This window comes from Anser cygnoides, chromosome 1, assembly GCF_040182565.1.
Source record: "Anser cygnoides isolate HZ-2024a breed goose chromosome 1, Taihu_goose_T2T_genome, whole genome shotgun sequence".
Classification (NCBI taxonomy): domain Eukaryota; kingdom Metazoa; phylum Chordata; class Aves; order Anseriformes; family Anatidae; genus Anser; species Anser cygnoides.
The window spans coordinates 119,523,169-119,538,043 of NC_089873.1; the positions used below are offsets into that span (position 1 = coordinate 119,523,169).

Here is a 14,875-nt window from a genome sequence, read left to right on the forward strand (position 1 = left end):
TTTCTGCTTTAAAGAAGAAGACAGAAGCTTTTCTGTTTCAAAAAGATTGCTAATTGTCAGCACATCTCAGATGCAAACTTCCTCTTCAAGATAGGATCTAACACTTCTGTGAGCCAATGTGAGCTGCCTTGCAGCTCAGTGAAGGATACATGTTAATTTTTGTCATTTGATGTTTGTTTTGTTTTGTTTTGTTTCTTTCTCCTTTGTTTCATTTTCATATCTCCTTATATTAGAATCACAGAGTCAGAGAACGCTATGGATTGGGAGGGATGTCATCTAGTCCAATGCCTTGCTCAGAGCAGGGTACCTTTAGATCAGGTTGTTTAGGGCATTTTCCGGTCAAATTTTGAATATTTCACAGCTCGCACATGTGTCTGAATACATGGATCCTAAATTCTTTTCCTCCTTGTGCTTACAGGGTATTGTGGTACCATGATGATTGAAGATGAGGATGCTGCAATTGGCTTAACACTTGATGATACTAAGCCTGATGGTAGCTTTCCTGCCATAATAGGGTAAGAAAAAAGATATGTAGTTAATGCCTCTTTATTTTGTCTTAGAGGCAACAACTGAAGCAGAAAACCTGCTACTTTTGAAGGGAAATCCTTTAATAAAATACACTCCACAGACCATGTGGATCGCTTACAGCTCAGAATATTCTGATAGTTAAAGGGTTGTTTCTCAGCGTATAGTGAATATTTTTATGAGTTTTTCTTTCCAAAAAATCCTCACTATGATTTAATAGGAAATTTTAAATGATGAAATTCTATTGTTTCTTCTCTTTTTCTGCCTGTCATATTTTGCCTTGTCATGTGGCAAAGTATAAAAATGGAGAAGCAGAAAGAAAGGAGAAGGAAAAAAGGGGGTTAATGCACAAATTTAAAGCTTTCTCTAAATATTTTGCCTCCCCAAAACTTCCAGTTCTTTAAATGAAAATTTGTTTTCTAGCATTACATTATTTTTATTTAAAAACTGCTTGATCAGTCTTAGAAAGTTATTAATTTCCAGGTCAATCCCAGCGGTCAATCCCAGGTTTAACCTCTTGTTTTTATATGCCTGCACACACTGCTGTATAAAATTTAGGTCACTGGGACCTAATAATTTAGCTCATACAAATGAGCTCTGAACTCTGGAGTGGTTTCTTCCACAGTGAGTTTTTTCCATAGTAAGTATAGCATATAATTTTACACAGTAAGATGAAATGGATAGTTTGGATAGCGACCCAAAAGTTAATATTAATGATCACATCATCTCATCAAAAGGTTTTGGCATGTTAAATAATGCAGGAAACATAGTAACATGATGGAAACAAATTGTTTTGTGGTCTTCCTTTTTTATAGTTTCATTCTTGCTCGGAAGTGTAGAAGACTGACAAATCTCACAAAAGAAGAAAGGTGAGTACAGATGATAGAGATTTTAAGAGACTTAGAGTCAAACTTCTGTTATAAACAACCAGAGCAGGAAAAGGTGCCCTAATCTGAAGGAAGCTGTAACCTTGTGACAGTAGGTGGGTGTGTCACTTTAAGGAAGTAGTCCTCTTATTTGTGGTGTGGGGTTTTTTTGAGAACTCTGTGAGGTCTTCATCCAAACTGGCAGCAGATGTGGCAGCCAGTCCTTGTCCTGTAGAAACTCCTCTGGACCTGGTTCTCAATCTGCTGCTGGGCTGCTATACTTATGTGACTCCAACAGATGAACTGCTCTAAGCTGCTGACTGTAGACGTAGTGTAGATATCCTTCTGCCCTCACTGGGAAGGGTCCAGGGTAGCCTCATTCCCACTGCTGCCCCTCTGTTTCATGCAACTGCACTGAGCAATTTCAAAGCTTGTCAGAAGGGTTAGGTTTGTCCACTGTGCTTGATTTTGCTAGTCACCCTGGTGGGTCATTTCAGCATCTGTAATTTAGTGCAACCCTTGCACTGCTGTAGCTGCTGTGAACAAGATCTCAGTATCATGAAGAGTTCAAAAAGCTGCCTCCAGCTCTCAACCCTCAGCTGCAGAAAAAAAATGCCATCAGGCACAGGTGAAGTGTTTTTTTTTTACTGTCTTCTTAAAACAAATATGTGCGTACAGTACTCCTCTTTTGTCTATTATTAAATTAGAATTTAAAAAGTAATTAGTTTTTTTTTTTTTCCATCACACGGTTTCACAGTATCTGATCAAATTAAAAGCTACACATAGAGTATGGATATGAGAAGAGCCTTATTTTGACATGGAAAAAATGCATTTGTATTTCAAGCATGCCACAAGGAATACTGTGTCCAAGTAAACATTTTTACGGTAATAGCCAGCCTAACTAGAGAAGATGTAGTCATCTCAGATTAGCTTTGCAGGTAGTCTAGCTGTCTGTGGATAATGGGTCTAGATGGGGCTGTTAATATCCCAGGCTTTTGAAATGACAGCCAGGTATCACAGAGCTCCCTTAATTTTGGCAGGAATGGACAAGGCTCTCTTTTCTTCAGCACTCAGGCTTTGAAATAGACCCCCAGCAGGTGATAGACGATAAAAGCAGTGTAGGTATTCTGAAATCCAGCATGCCTAGCATTTTAAGCCATCATAAAAACCAAATGGTATCTTACAGTGTGTGTCAACATACGAGATACTACTGAGCATTTGCAGTACTTGAGAACAGCTTCTATTTCTGTGAAATGAAGGGCTGTCCTAGCTATTTGTGAGGCACCATTGAAGAAAGGCTGCTCTTCCCTGGGCATTAAAAATGTTAGCATGACCATCTGACCACTGCTGTCTACGGTCAAGCTTTAAACAAAAGGATTTAGAACTCTTGTCTTTTGTGCAATAAATCTTAGAGTAGGAAGGACTTTGTTTTGGTAAAGAATGGTCATGAAATGTGCGAGGGTTGGTAGATGCACCCTGGTGCCAGGGCTGGGGGTGCCTCTCTGGTCACAGTCAGACAAGGCAGGAGCCTCCTGGACTGCAGCTCCTCCCCTGAACATCAGTACAAGGCTTCTTCACTGGAAACCAAGCTCCAGGAGAAGGCAGAGTGCGAAGCTGAGTCTCCTCCCACTGTACGGTCAGGAAGCAAATGGTTTGTGTCATTTAGACAGGGGCTATGGTGTTTGCAAGGAGGGACTGCAGGAGCAGGGTGGGCTAGCTGCCTTGCTGAGACAGTGCTCTCCTATCAGCAATAGCTGGGTTCTCCCTTTATCGTGGCATGGACAACAGGGTTAGGTTTTCAGTACTGCATATGAGGAATTGGATGTAGAGTCCATGGCAGCTATTTTAATTTGTGGCTGAACAGCAGTGCTGGGAGGGGATGGGAGCTGCTTTACAGCTTAAGCCAGATCCAAAGGAGTGAAGCCCACCACTGTCTTCCAGCTGGCGTTCCCAGGCCAGGTGCCAATGACTAATTACAGTGTTTAAATTGTGCCCTACCTTTTGCAACTGTGCAACAAAGGCATCACACACAGCCTTGGCATGAAAGAACACGGAGGAGAGCAGAGTGTCTGCATGTGTACTTCATCCTCTCTGCAGGGAGGAAGCACTGGGCATGGTGTCGGTCTCAACAGGATCCTACCTTGGTAGCTCCAGGCATAACACTCCTCCTATTTAGTGCTGGTGGTAATTTCACAGCTGAGTTCAAGGCCCAGAAATAAGGATTTTACTTGCTGCATATTCCATATGTTTCATACGGGCACTAGCCACAAATTTATAAATAAGAATTTATTTAAACTGCTCCAAGACAAAAGGTGCAGATGGTGCAGAGAGGCCAGTGCATTTGCAAGGATTGCCTCTATTAGGGGGGATGTCCTCAGTGAAGGATTATTGTTGGTACAATTAGTCCTTTGGAAACTGATTTTCTGTGTGCATTGTTGTTGTTTTCTTTCAAGTAATACCTTGTTATTGAAAAATAATTCCTCCCAGGGTTGAAGTTCCTTTGTAGTCTGAAGATGCCCTTGACCTGAACCTTAATATTTTCTTTTACACAACTATCTTAAACTAGCTTTATGCATGTTTGCAACGTAGTTGGCAAACAGCAGAGGGCTTGCAGTGTCTTGGAGCCCTGCTTGTGCCCATACATGAGAATCCCTACCAGCCTCTGCTGTGCCATTTCCAGGCTCCCTGGAGGGTCTGCAACCCACATGTGGAAAAGGGGCAGGGCACAGGCAGACCTGGAGGGACGCTCCTCACCCCTGTCATGGTGCTGGGAGGAGCAGAAGCAGATGGGTCGCAAGGTGATGCTCACTTTGCCATGAAGCCCTGTGGTGTTACTGAGCTGCCTTGAAAGCAGTAGCTGGTGGGTGTTTGCGAGGGGCAGTGGGCAGACCGTAGCAGGGGGCTTTGCTGTTAAAATGGCTTCATTTGGTTCAGATGCTGTGGGGGTGCTGGCGGTCTGCAGGGCAAGGTGGTCACTTCACTTGAGGAGAGAGACAGAGATGGAGGAAATGGGCCCTTCCATTATGGCTGTTGGTGGATCCCTGCCACCCCCTGACTGCAGAGAGATGTTCATAGTTATATCCCGCAGCTCTCTGAGCCCCCTAGCCAATCTCTGTGTCACCACACGTTTCTGCTTCTGTCCTGGGGCTTCAGGAAGGGGCTGCTTCCCTTCATCGCTGCCACTGGGCCTGTCACCTGCCAGCAGCAACACCACGCCAGGCCCGCAGCTCTTCCCAAGCAGTAGCAGCCTCCGTGTTTGCTGCTCCAGCCCCAGCCTGCACAGAAGGACACCTTCATCAAGGGCCTTCAGACCTTCCTATTCTCTTTCTCATCCTCTTTCCATAGCATTCTTTGAGTTCAGCTGTTTGTGGTATAGCTGGGCTGCGTTGTAGGGCAGTGTCAATATGGTTTCCTCATAGTATTATAGAGCTCGAAGCGCAGTCTGTGCGGAGCTGGGGCTGCTGTATTGCTGTCCCTTGTGTCCAACATGGCCCTCTGTGGAGGACAGAATTTGCTTCCAGAAGTAAACCAAGTAAATGTCTTCCCAGCGTTGTGTTTGCGTATTTGTTTGCTTTTCATAATCGTTAACCATTATTTCATCTTGATCATTTTCTGTTTGGGAATTGGTGCAGTACAGCTAACAGTAAGACCCAAAAGCTTGTAGGAACGAACTTAATTGCATTTGGGGCTTACTACAGCATGAAGTATATTCATGGATTTATAGACTCATAAACTAAAACAGGAGGAGATTTTATAGATACAGAAATAAAGTACTGATTCTTGGAGAGCCTCAGGCTATCAATACCTGCATCTTTGTAGGAACAAATTATAACTTAGACTATGTGCCAAGACAAAAAAAAAAAAAAAAAAGTTCAATGTCTTCCTTCTTTTCCTGACAGCCTAGAGAACCTTTGGGTAGTATATGAACTTGGTCTGCTAGAGGTGTCAAGGGAACAGCTTGCATAACTGCTGGTGAAACTGGCGCTTATGCAGCACAGAAGTTTGAGTGAAAGATCTCTGAAGTCATCTGCTCCGGAGTCTGAAGAACTAGAATAGATCCCCAAAAGCTGGAACCTCAAGTTTGAGCAGATACTAATGCTTGTTCTCTTGAAACTGAAACATTAGAAGCAGTCTATTTTCTCTTTCCTTACACATAGGTCTTCTGTTGCTTTTCTCTTGCAGGAAGATGAGGCTGTGTGAGCTCTATGCAAAGGTTCTGGGATCAGAGGAAGCTTTACATGTAAGCACACAATCTAAACCACGGTGTCTCTCATTGGTTGTGTTACAGTGGGGAAGGGGAGAAAGAAACTGGAATGCATCAGTGCTCTGGCACAGCGCTGTGTAGCATTTTGCTACAGGAGTGCATGCTGCTGTCTGTGGAGGAGTGGAGAGAACATTACTGCAAGTCTTGCATTGCATTTGACAGTGAAGATAAGAATGGGTTTATGAAACAGTTAAAAAGGCAAATCTAGCCTCATTCTCTGCCTTGATGAGGGTAGCATTCATTGTGGTTACCACCACAAATCTCAATTGTCGAAATTCCCTCATAGTCCATATTGAGCATAATGTTTCTTCTCTCTTAGTAGTTGCTAAGATCCATTGCTGCATCTGTTTTTCTTTTTGCCTTTCCCTTGTCTTCTCTTCCCTGTAATGGTAAATAACTGATAGGATTTGTGTGAACTCACACTTAGTTTGTGTGATTGAAGCCCTATATCCTTCAAGGGCAATTCTATGTGAGTTAAATGTTGTAGACACCAATCTCAAGATTGCATCATTTTAAACACAGTGATATCGTATGCAGAACCATGCAAGTACCACGTCACATTTTTTAACAGTATGTGTTTGTATCCAGTGTATATATTACAAATATTACACCTGTTTACAGCAGAGGTTAATTTTTCTTTACATGGCCCAAAACATAAATTTGTGCTCAAAGTGTAGAGTTACATTGACAGATTAAGAGGATTATGTTCTACAGTGCCCAGATTAGCTTAAAAAAAAATAAAATAAAAAAAATCAGCTAGCAGTGTCTAAAATTAAGGTTTATTTTATTGTTTCTGATCCATGCTGCATTAAGAGACTTGTTAAATGTGCTCATTATGTCAGGCATTGTCATGCAACAAATCATAAGCTATTCTTCACCGCTGTCTCCTCAGTTCTTTTATTAGCTTCCTCAGGACTTTGTCTTTTCCTTGAGTGAATTAATGTCTGTGTTACAGCCAGTACATTATGAAGAGAAGAACTGGTGTGAAGAGCAGTATTCTGGAGGATGCTACACAGCCTACTTCCCACCAGGCATAATGACTCAGTATGGAAGGTACGATGTCTATTTATAGTGGACTTCAAAGTAGCAAGATAAGACCAAGTTAATAAATAATCTCAGAAAGGGTCATAAATCCTCTGTCATTCTGTTGGCTTTATACCTTTGAGATTGCTAGAGAATATTTTAAACAGATATTATAACCTTCCACTTGTCTCAGTTGGGCTTTATGATGGATGAGTACAGTATCATTAGGGTTCTGTCTTTCTTTTTCTTTTTTTTTTTTTTTCCTTTTTGTTATTTGGTGAATACAACTTAGTAGGCTTTTGGAAAGGAACTGGGAATTTTTCACAATCTGTTTACAAAACAACCTTTGGGTATTTGAGATCAGTGTTACCATTTCCAGCACATCTTTAACTGGTGTTTTGTAAATATGGGTGGAGAGTTAATTCCTGTCAACATTGACAGTCAAGTGATTTCTTTGGGCTGTTCTTTTAGCAGACAAGGCTTAATACAGCAATCAGTGTGCCATTGTTTACAGTCCTCTCAGGCATAAATTTTTGCATGGAAATAAGATTTACCAAGAAGAAAAAGGCTTACTGCTCAGACCAGTTGTTGACTTTCAGATACATATTTTGTAATGCCTACTTGAAATGTAAGTTTTCACAATTTAAAAAGAATTTAGATCAATAAAACAGTTGTAATGAAGAACGTATGGAGGCCTTAGTTTTTAAAGTAATTTTAATGACACTAATTGTGAATGCTGGAAAAAAAAAGCATAAAAATTATTTTATTTTGATTGTTGCTTAGATATTATGGGGACATATTTTAGAATGTTTCATTGTGAAGTGTGAAGAACCAGCAATACCTAGCACCGATATTTAAGACATTGGCTAAAATCACGAGATACAAAATGTCTCATCTCAAACTAATTGTCTTTTACACCTACATGAGCATTAAAATCACATCCAGAAATAGCACTGCAAGAAGTGCAGTGTAAACGTTTAGAAAATACTAACACTGTTGCACTTACTGTAAGAAAGGCAATGCAATGCAGACGGCCTACCCATCCATCTCAACTCATCCAAAGTTAATATCTTTAAGTACCCATTGTCATTTTAAAAACTACCATTCCAATGTTCACCCAAGGATTTCATTATCTTTCCTGGTATGGCTGACATGACTTATTGCTTGTTCCCCCGTAAGGATTCTTCGGCAGCCCATTGGCAGGATCTACTTTGCTGGCACAGAGACAGCCACAGAGTGGAGCGGATACATGGAGGGGGCCATACAGGCTGGAGAAAGAGCAGCCAGAGAGGTACAGGCACAAACCCAAAGCAGGCAACACTGTCAAATATCCTATTTAACATGGAAGATCTTCTGGTTGGAGGCAAAATGGGACTTGAGTGTTGACATCCTCAGGCATTCTGAAAAAGGGTGAAGGGTGAAGAACCCTTAGACTTGGAATGCTTAGGAGGAACTCTGTTTGATCAAACTCCATTCTATTTCCAGCAACAAAATCCTTTTTTCTTCTTCAACAGAAATCCAAGATTCTCATCTAGTCATCTTTCCCTCAGATGGGCACTTCATGTTAGTCATCATACTGAGAGATCACGGCTGTTAGCCTCACTGGGAACAGCTCAGTTCTGCAGGTCTGCAGACCAAGCCAGTCCCTTCCTCAACTGTTTACAACATCACCATTTATGTAGTGATATACCATTGATATAGCCCTATATATAGTCCTTGAACAAGAATTTTAATAGTTCATTTCTGAGAAAAAGCCAATTCCTCAAATGTTTTAATGAATATTATGTTTGTAGAGCAGCAAAAGGAATTTCATCTTTGTTTTATGACGTGAAGGGAAACTCATGGCTAAAAACTACTGTCAAGACAGGGATCATCTGTCCCTAAACTGTCCCATTTGTGAAGGTTATACCTGTTCTTGGAAAAAACTGTTCTTGAAAATCTCCAGAGGTAGTGCTTTATGACCTCTCTAATGTAAGACTATACATTGCAGCACAATCTCCATGGATGTCAGCAGGGAATTTGGCAAGTGAGCTTGACTGGTAAAAATATGGTATCTTTCTTTCCCTCATTTGCTAGTGGAGGGAAAATATGTGTAAAATCCAGTACAGGGATGTTTCTCACTCTCCTTTATTGAAAAGTTGATGGTGTTCCTGAATCTTGTCTAGAATAAAAGCCCATCACAAAAGATGGCAGATCTTTTTAAATCTTCAGATGAAATAGGAAAAACTTTTATATCACCACCTCCGTTTCATTTTACTATAGAAGTTGTTCATCTTGCTGTCTTTCATTACTGTCATTTCAGACAATTTGCTTTCCTACTCATCTCTGTTATGTTTGGTACTATGAATGGTTAGTTTTCCATTGTGAAGGTTTCCTCTCTAATCTTGCTTTTCTCTGGCTGAAAGCAGTGATCTGTCATTATGCACAGGATTCTGTTTCTCTTCCTACATCATGTTAAAATTTGCAAAACAAACCACTCCTGGCTATATTGGTTGCACTTGTTGTAGCTGGTTTATGCACACCTCGCTTTGCCATGAGTGGATACTGAACTCTTAGTTGTATTCATATTACCCTATTCACATGAGACTAGTCAAATTCTGATATCACATGGAACAACTAAACAGAGAGCTTTTTCTGTTACTGTCTCTATTTTCTACTAGGAGCAGTGTCTTATTAAATATCAAGTCTCCCTGGAAATGTGTTGTACAAAGATTGCATTTTCTTTAAAATTTGGATACACAAAGATTTATGAATTGTTATCTTTATCATGCTATTTTAAAACAAAAATTGAAAACAAGGCCTTTTCCCTTTCAAAAAAATGAGTGGTGCTTACTAGAAAATTTTGCTTATTTTCAGATACTGTTTGCTATGAGGAAAATCCCAGAAAGTGAAATTTGGAAGCCAGAACCTGAATCAGTTGTAAGTTTTTCTGTTAAGTGGATTACTATCTTTCCTTTGGTGTTGTTGATGAGTTAAATTTATGGGGTTTTGTGTTGTTTTTTAAAATTCTTTAAACAACAATAATCTTTTTCTTACTTAGCAAAACTGTCCATCCCTAAACAGGAACATACCAGAAACTAAGAGAGGGTACCCATGTGACAGCTCTGTAACATGGGATTAGAAAGAATTGCACTTTTAAACTAGGCTATGAATCCTTTTCATGTGTCTCTTCCTATTCCTTTTAACTGAGTAGAAAACTTTGATGCCCTGAACTTCTTGGTAACATGAACTGCTTCAACCCAGTTCTTTTTCTGCTCAAGAATCTTTTGATTAACATCCTGCCTCTCACTGTGGAGTTTGTAATGCATGCTCTCTCCACAGGATGTTCCAGCTTTGCCCATCACTACAACCTTTTGGGAGAGGAACTTGCCATCTGTGCCAGGACTGCTAAAGCTGATTGGATTTTCCACTGTATTCACTTCTGTGGCTGTGGCAGGGTTACTTGCCTACAAAAAAGGACTTCTGGTTCGAAACTGAAAAAGGTGCCAACACAAAGCCTCACAGTTTTGTTTTTCTCAGAGTTTTTTTTGGCATGTACTTCCCTATCTCCAAAAACAGATCAGGACTGGGGAAGAGGAGAAAACAGTAGAAGAAGACCCTAGAGTGGAGAGATAAGTGGAGATCCATATTCAAAAAGAGCCCTTTGAATCCAGGCCTCCTTCTAGCAGTAACTTTTTTTGTTGTTGCATTTCTAGGAAACCCTGCCAAGAATTATCACTTTGAGATTTTTATCCAGATTTCAGAACACAGGTGACAAAATGCCTTGATAAAGCCTGTTTTGATGAGTTTTCCAGTGTTTTTTACACTTCTGAACCAGGCCCTGAACTCCAAGTCTTCTTGGCACTTCATCCCTAGCTGGAAACAAAGCATTTCTGCCCTCCTGTGTGACTGAGAAAAGAAATCCTTAACTTAAAGTGTAATTGATTAGTTCATGCAAATTGCTGCTAAGGACCTTTTTAATGATTTTTTTTTTTCTCCCAGATGTTCAGAGCGCAGGCAGCACTGAAAGAACAAGTCAGGCTACCATCTGAAACGGCCGTAGGTTGTTAGTATTTCCAATGGCATATTTGTCATTGCAAGTCACATTTGTCATTTGTCAGTGAGTTAAAAGACAATGTTTTTACTGCCTCTGACAAAGGAGTTGCAATTCAGGCTCCCTGGCTGTGTTCACACTGCCTGGAATGGCAGAGCTCATGTGCCTGAGTCTGTCCCTGTAAGGGATCAGGTCTTCTCTGCCAGCAGGCTCCAGAGGACAGCCAGTGTGTAGAGCAGCATGGCTGGTCAGGCTGTTGGGCCTGAGTGTGAACTGGGAACTTTGTGTAAATGTGATGATACAGACAAAGCCTTCTGAACTTCTGTCACCTTGTCTGACATCTCTTTGCCTCCAGGGTCCCCCTTTAGATCCCTAAAGGGAGCTGCAAGATAGCAAGTGAACAAATTAACCTCTGCTTACCCCCAGAAGCTGTAGAGCTGTCCATACAAACTGTTTTACCCCATTTTCTTATCTTCTTCCTTTCTTTCATCTGCTTACATTTATACTTTGAACACCTTGAGGGTGTCTGTTGCCTACTAGGGCACAACAGGCTTGGAAACGTACCTTTAGCATAGTAAATAATACCCTTATCTGTCTCTCAACGCTTACTTCATGCTGAACACAGCTCAGCTGATTCAGAGCTCCAGTCTCTCCTAACAACCATATTGATGTGATTAGCACTTCCACTTTTGCCTGCTGTGTGGTGTTGTACTGACCGTGCACTTTTGGTAAAAAAAAAAAGGGATCAAAGGTAACCGGGGATAGGAGAGTCACATACTAGTGCTTCTGCCCTCCCTAGTTTGGTACCTTTCAAACAACATTAACCAGAAAAAACAAAGGAGGGAGGGGAGGGCAGAAACACATACACACACAAAAACAGCAGCCAAAAAGGAAAAAAAAAAACAAACACCACCAAGCCACCCATACCATAGGTGTCCAGCTGTCAACTAGGTATTTCTGTTGTTTAACATCTTTGCAGCACAAAAAAAAGCAAGTCACAGGTATAACTGGGAACAGGATGAGGACCAGTGCATGTGATTTGAGGAAAGTTACATGGCTGGAATTTTTCTGACCCCATTTGCTACACTTCTGTCTTCAACCAGCTGTGATTTATATGTAAAAAATAGCATTTCAGTAAAAAGCTGTGGAGGAAAGTATAATAAGAATATATTCAGCAAAGGGGTGAGCAGACGGCAGAGGAACTTTACCACCAGTCTCATGCAGACTTTCTGAGCTAGCATCTGATCTCCTTGCTTGTGCTGAGTAGTACTTTACTCTCCAAATAGTCCTATGGAAATCCACTAAACTGCCTATAAAGCTGTAATATTTGTGAGCAGTGCATCAGTTTCTGGCCCTTAGGTTTCATTCTTTTTAACTTGATGTGCCAGTTAAAAATCTTCTCGTAGCAGCAGCTTGGATTTTATCACAAATGAATATTCTCATAACAGCCTTTTAAAATGCATGGGGGAACTTTTCAGACATAAAGATCTTTAAGTCAGAAGAACAGTGCAGCACTGTACATATGGCCTTTCTCATTGTATCACATTGAGCACTAATTGGCCAGGACATTTGCCTACCACAGAGTGCTTCTACGTGGGCTTTTTTCCTGCGTGATTTATTTACTAAATGAATTAGAAATCCAGAGCTGAATAGGAACTCTGTGAGTTCGGAGCTTTTGCAACTCAGACAATTCTCAGGCTGAAAATGAGCGTAGGAGCCTAAATTTGGGAAGAGATTCTTGAAGTCTTGCCCCAGTATTTCTAAGTGTTAGACAGCTAATGCATACTTAACATATAAAGTACTGCTGCCTTTGCAGATAATTTCCCTGCCAACAGTGTTTGGAATTCAAGTCCCACTTCTGCCCCAGAAATACTCTGCAGGTCTGGAAAGGGGAGCAAAACTATGAGACTAAAGAGGATAAATTGGTTTTATTAATGTCCAAAAGGTATCTTCTTTTTTGCTCCTGAATCTGACAGAGTTTTTTCCTAGTCTAACAATAAAAAGCTGCGTGCTGTAGGAACAGAAAATGCAAGGAAAAGAAGAATTTAGATGTAGGTAGAACTGGATTGAATCATAACAACACCTTTTCATGAGGTTGGTCTTCTTCTTTTTTAATGTGTGTACAGCTATAAACCTTTCTTGTTCGTAGTTTCAAAATGAAACAAAAATGGGGAAAAAAACAGAAAAAAAAAACACAAAGCATTTTTCATGTTATTCTGCCACTACTAAAAGTAGGGTTGACATGAAATCCCAAATTAAATTTGGATTCCCTGAGGTTTCCTAGCCAATGCTTGCGGAGCTAGGAGGTCTGATTTGCCACATTTGTATTAGCACTCAGAAGTCTTTGACTTCTTCATTCCAGAGTACCTAAGTGTTAGGATTGGTCTCTTTGTCTCCACAGCCATGTCTTTACATTGTGCTGTGGAGCTTGTGAACACTGCGTGATTAAAAAAAAAAAAAAGTGCTTGCTATTGTTTTCTCCACATCTTCTACACAAAATGAATATGTGGCGTGTTGAATATGTGTATGCCAGTATGATGAGAAAGTTGACAAATGTAGGTAGAGAATGAGGCTGCTTTCCCATGGATAGAGGGAGCTGTGCTAGCATTGGCTTACACTTTAAAATTCCTTCGTGCCAGCCCTTTAAAGAGAAAGATGAAGTCTGGTTTAACGGGTAACCAGTAGTGCTATATTTTAACATTTGATGAGAAATGAGTTTACCAGATTAGTGAAATGTATAATAGGCACAACTATGGAAATAATTGTATTTGTCTCTTACAAACTAATTTGTGTTACCATGTATATTTTTAAGGGTCTTAAGAGTTTGCTACAAAAAGAGGTTTACTTGCTTATACCCTGCTGCAGTAGTAACTGTATACTGCAAAGGATGACAAGTCATGGCAGGAAAATCTGTGTTAAACAAAATACTTGGAAAAATACTTGAAATACTTGAAAGTTAATTTTACAAACTACTCAACACTAGCAAGGAAATAAGCACTGTAAGGTAGCCCCTTGTCTTTCCTTTTCCAGTACATTTTTCACCTCATGCAAATCTTGATTCCAGATAGCATATCTGCTGTCAATAAGACAAAGACATTAATCACACAAGTATATATCTAAACATTGTCCAAATTAGAACCCAAGATCTGGTGGAGCAGCTAGGGACTTCTATTAAAATAATCTTCCTGTTTCCTCAGTGGGACTATTTTTCACTTACGTAGAATTTACAGAAGTGCAGAAATTGTAAGATTTTTTTTTTCTTTTGAGACATGAAAGAAAACTATTTTTATGGAAGAAGGAATTGTGTGTACTACAGAAGTACTTGGTTGCAAAAGGGAGCCAGAATTAAATGACAACAGAACTACTGCTCTCAGGCAAGGAGCAGACCCACTTAAATTGCAGATTACCATTGCTCAGGAATAAGCCTGACCTGTGTTTAAATAGACTAACATTCTCTCTCACATCTCCACCTTAAGATCGCCTTGATCTCACAGTCCATTCTTAGAAATAAAAATGAGATGGCCAAAGCAGTCTTGTTTTCAAAGTAACTCTACAGTCAAATCGTTTAGGCGTTGTTATAGACTGCTTCTTATAGTGTGTCTCTTGTGACCGTGTGCGGGTCAGTGTTAAGTGATGCCTGCCTCTGTGTTTTGGGAAAAAGAAAAAAAAAAAGTGACTTTGCTTTGCAGGAATATATATGCTGTGTGTGTGATGAATTTGTGCCTTTTATAACTGTAGCATTTTCTCAAGTGCCTCTGTGGTGACTGTCTCTGTTGATTTACTTCTTAAGTTCCCTTTTAAATTGTCTCTGCAGATATTTTTATCTGACAGCTGTGAACCTTTTTTTAACCTTAATTAGAATCAATAAATATTGTTATGTCACTTTACTGTTTGAGGCGTCTATTTTGTGGATCCAGAACCTCCCTATTGATTTGGTTGTGATGGTGAGTATTATTTAGTAACACATTTCACATTGAAGACAGTGAGATATCTTTAATTCTGTAAAGAAGGAGAACAACATTTGGCAATAATTCTTCTTAACATATAGGTGGCCTACAGTCTTACACTCAAGAAGTATTTTTTATTGCTGTAGGTGGGTTTAGAGTGTCTCCATCTGAACATGGGGAGAAACAGACCTTATACCAAATACTATGTGGTGTAAAT

At 40.2% G+C, this 14,875-nt stretch overlaps 1 protein-coding gene across 1 annotated transcript in view; it reads left to right on the plus strand.

Annotated features, from left to right (window-relative positions):
- Positions 1-14,598, plus strand: part of LOC106036048 (amine oxidase [flavin-containing] B-like) — a 55,324-nt gene extending 40,726 nt beyond the window's left edge. Inside the window, exons 9-15 of the mRNA XM_048065936.2 lie at positions 419-515; positions 1,341-1,394; positions 5,574-5,631; positions 6,611-6,708; positions 7,858-7,969; positions 9,535-9,597; positions 10,000-14,598. Coding sequence (XP_047921893.1) covers positions 419-515; positions 1,341-1,394; positions 5,574-5,631; positions 6,611-6,708; positions 7,858-7,969; positions 9,535-9,597; positions 10,000-10,155 — 638 coding nt within the window. The 3' untranslated portion in view covers positions 10,156-14,598. The remainder of the gene's footprint in view (positions 1-418; positions 516-1,340; positions 1,395-5,573; positions 5,632-6,610; positions 6,709-7,857; positions 7,970-9,534; positions 9,598-9,999) is intronic.
- Positions 14,599-14,875: the final 277 nt, after the last annotated feature.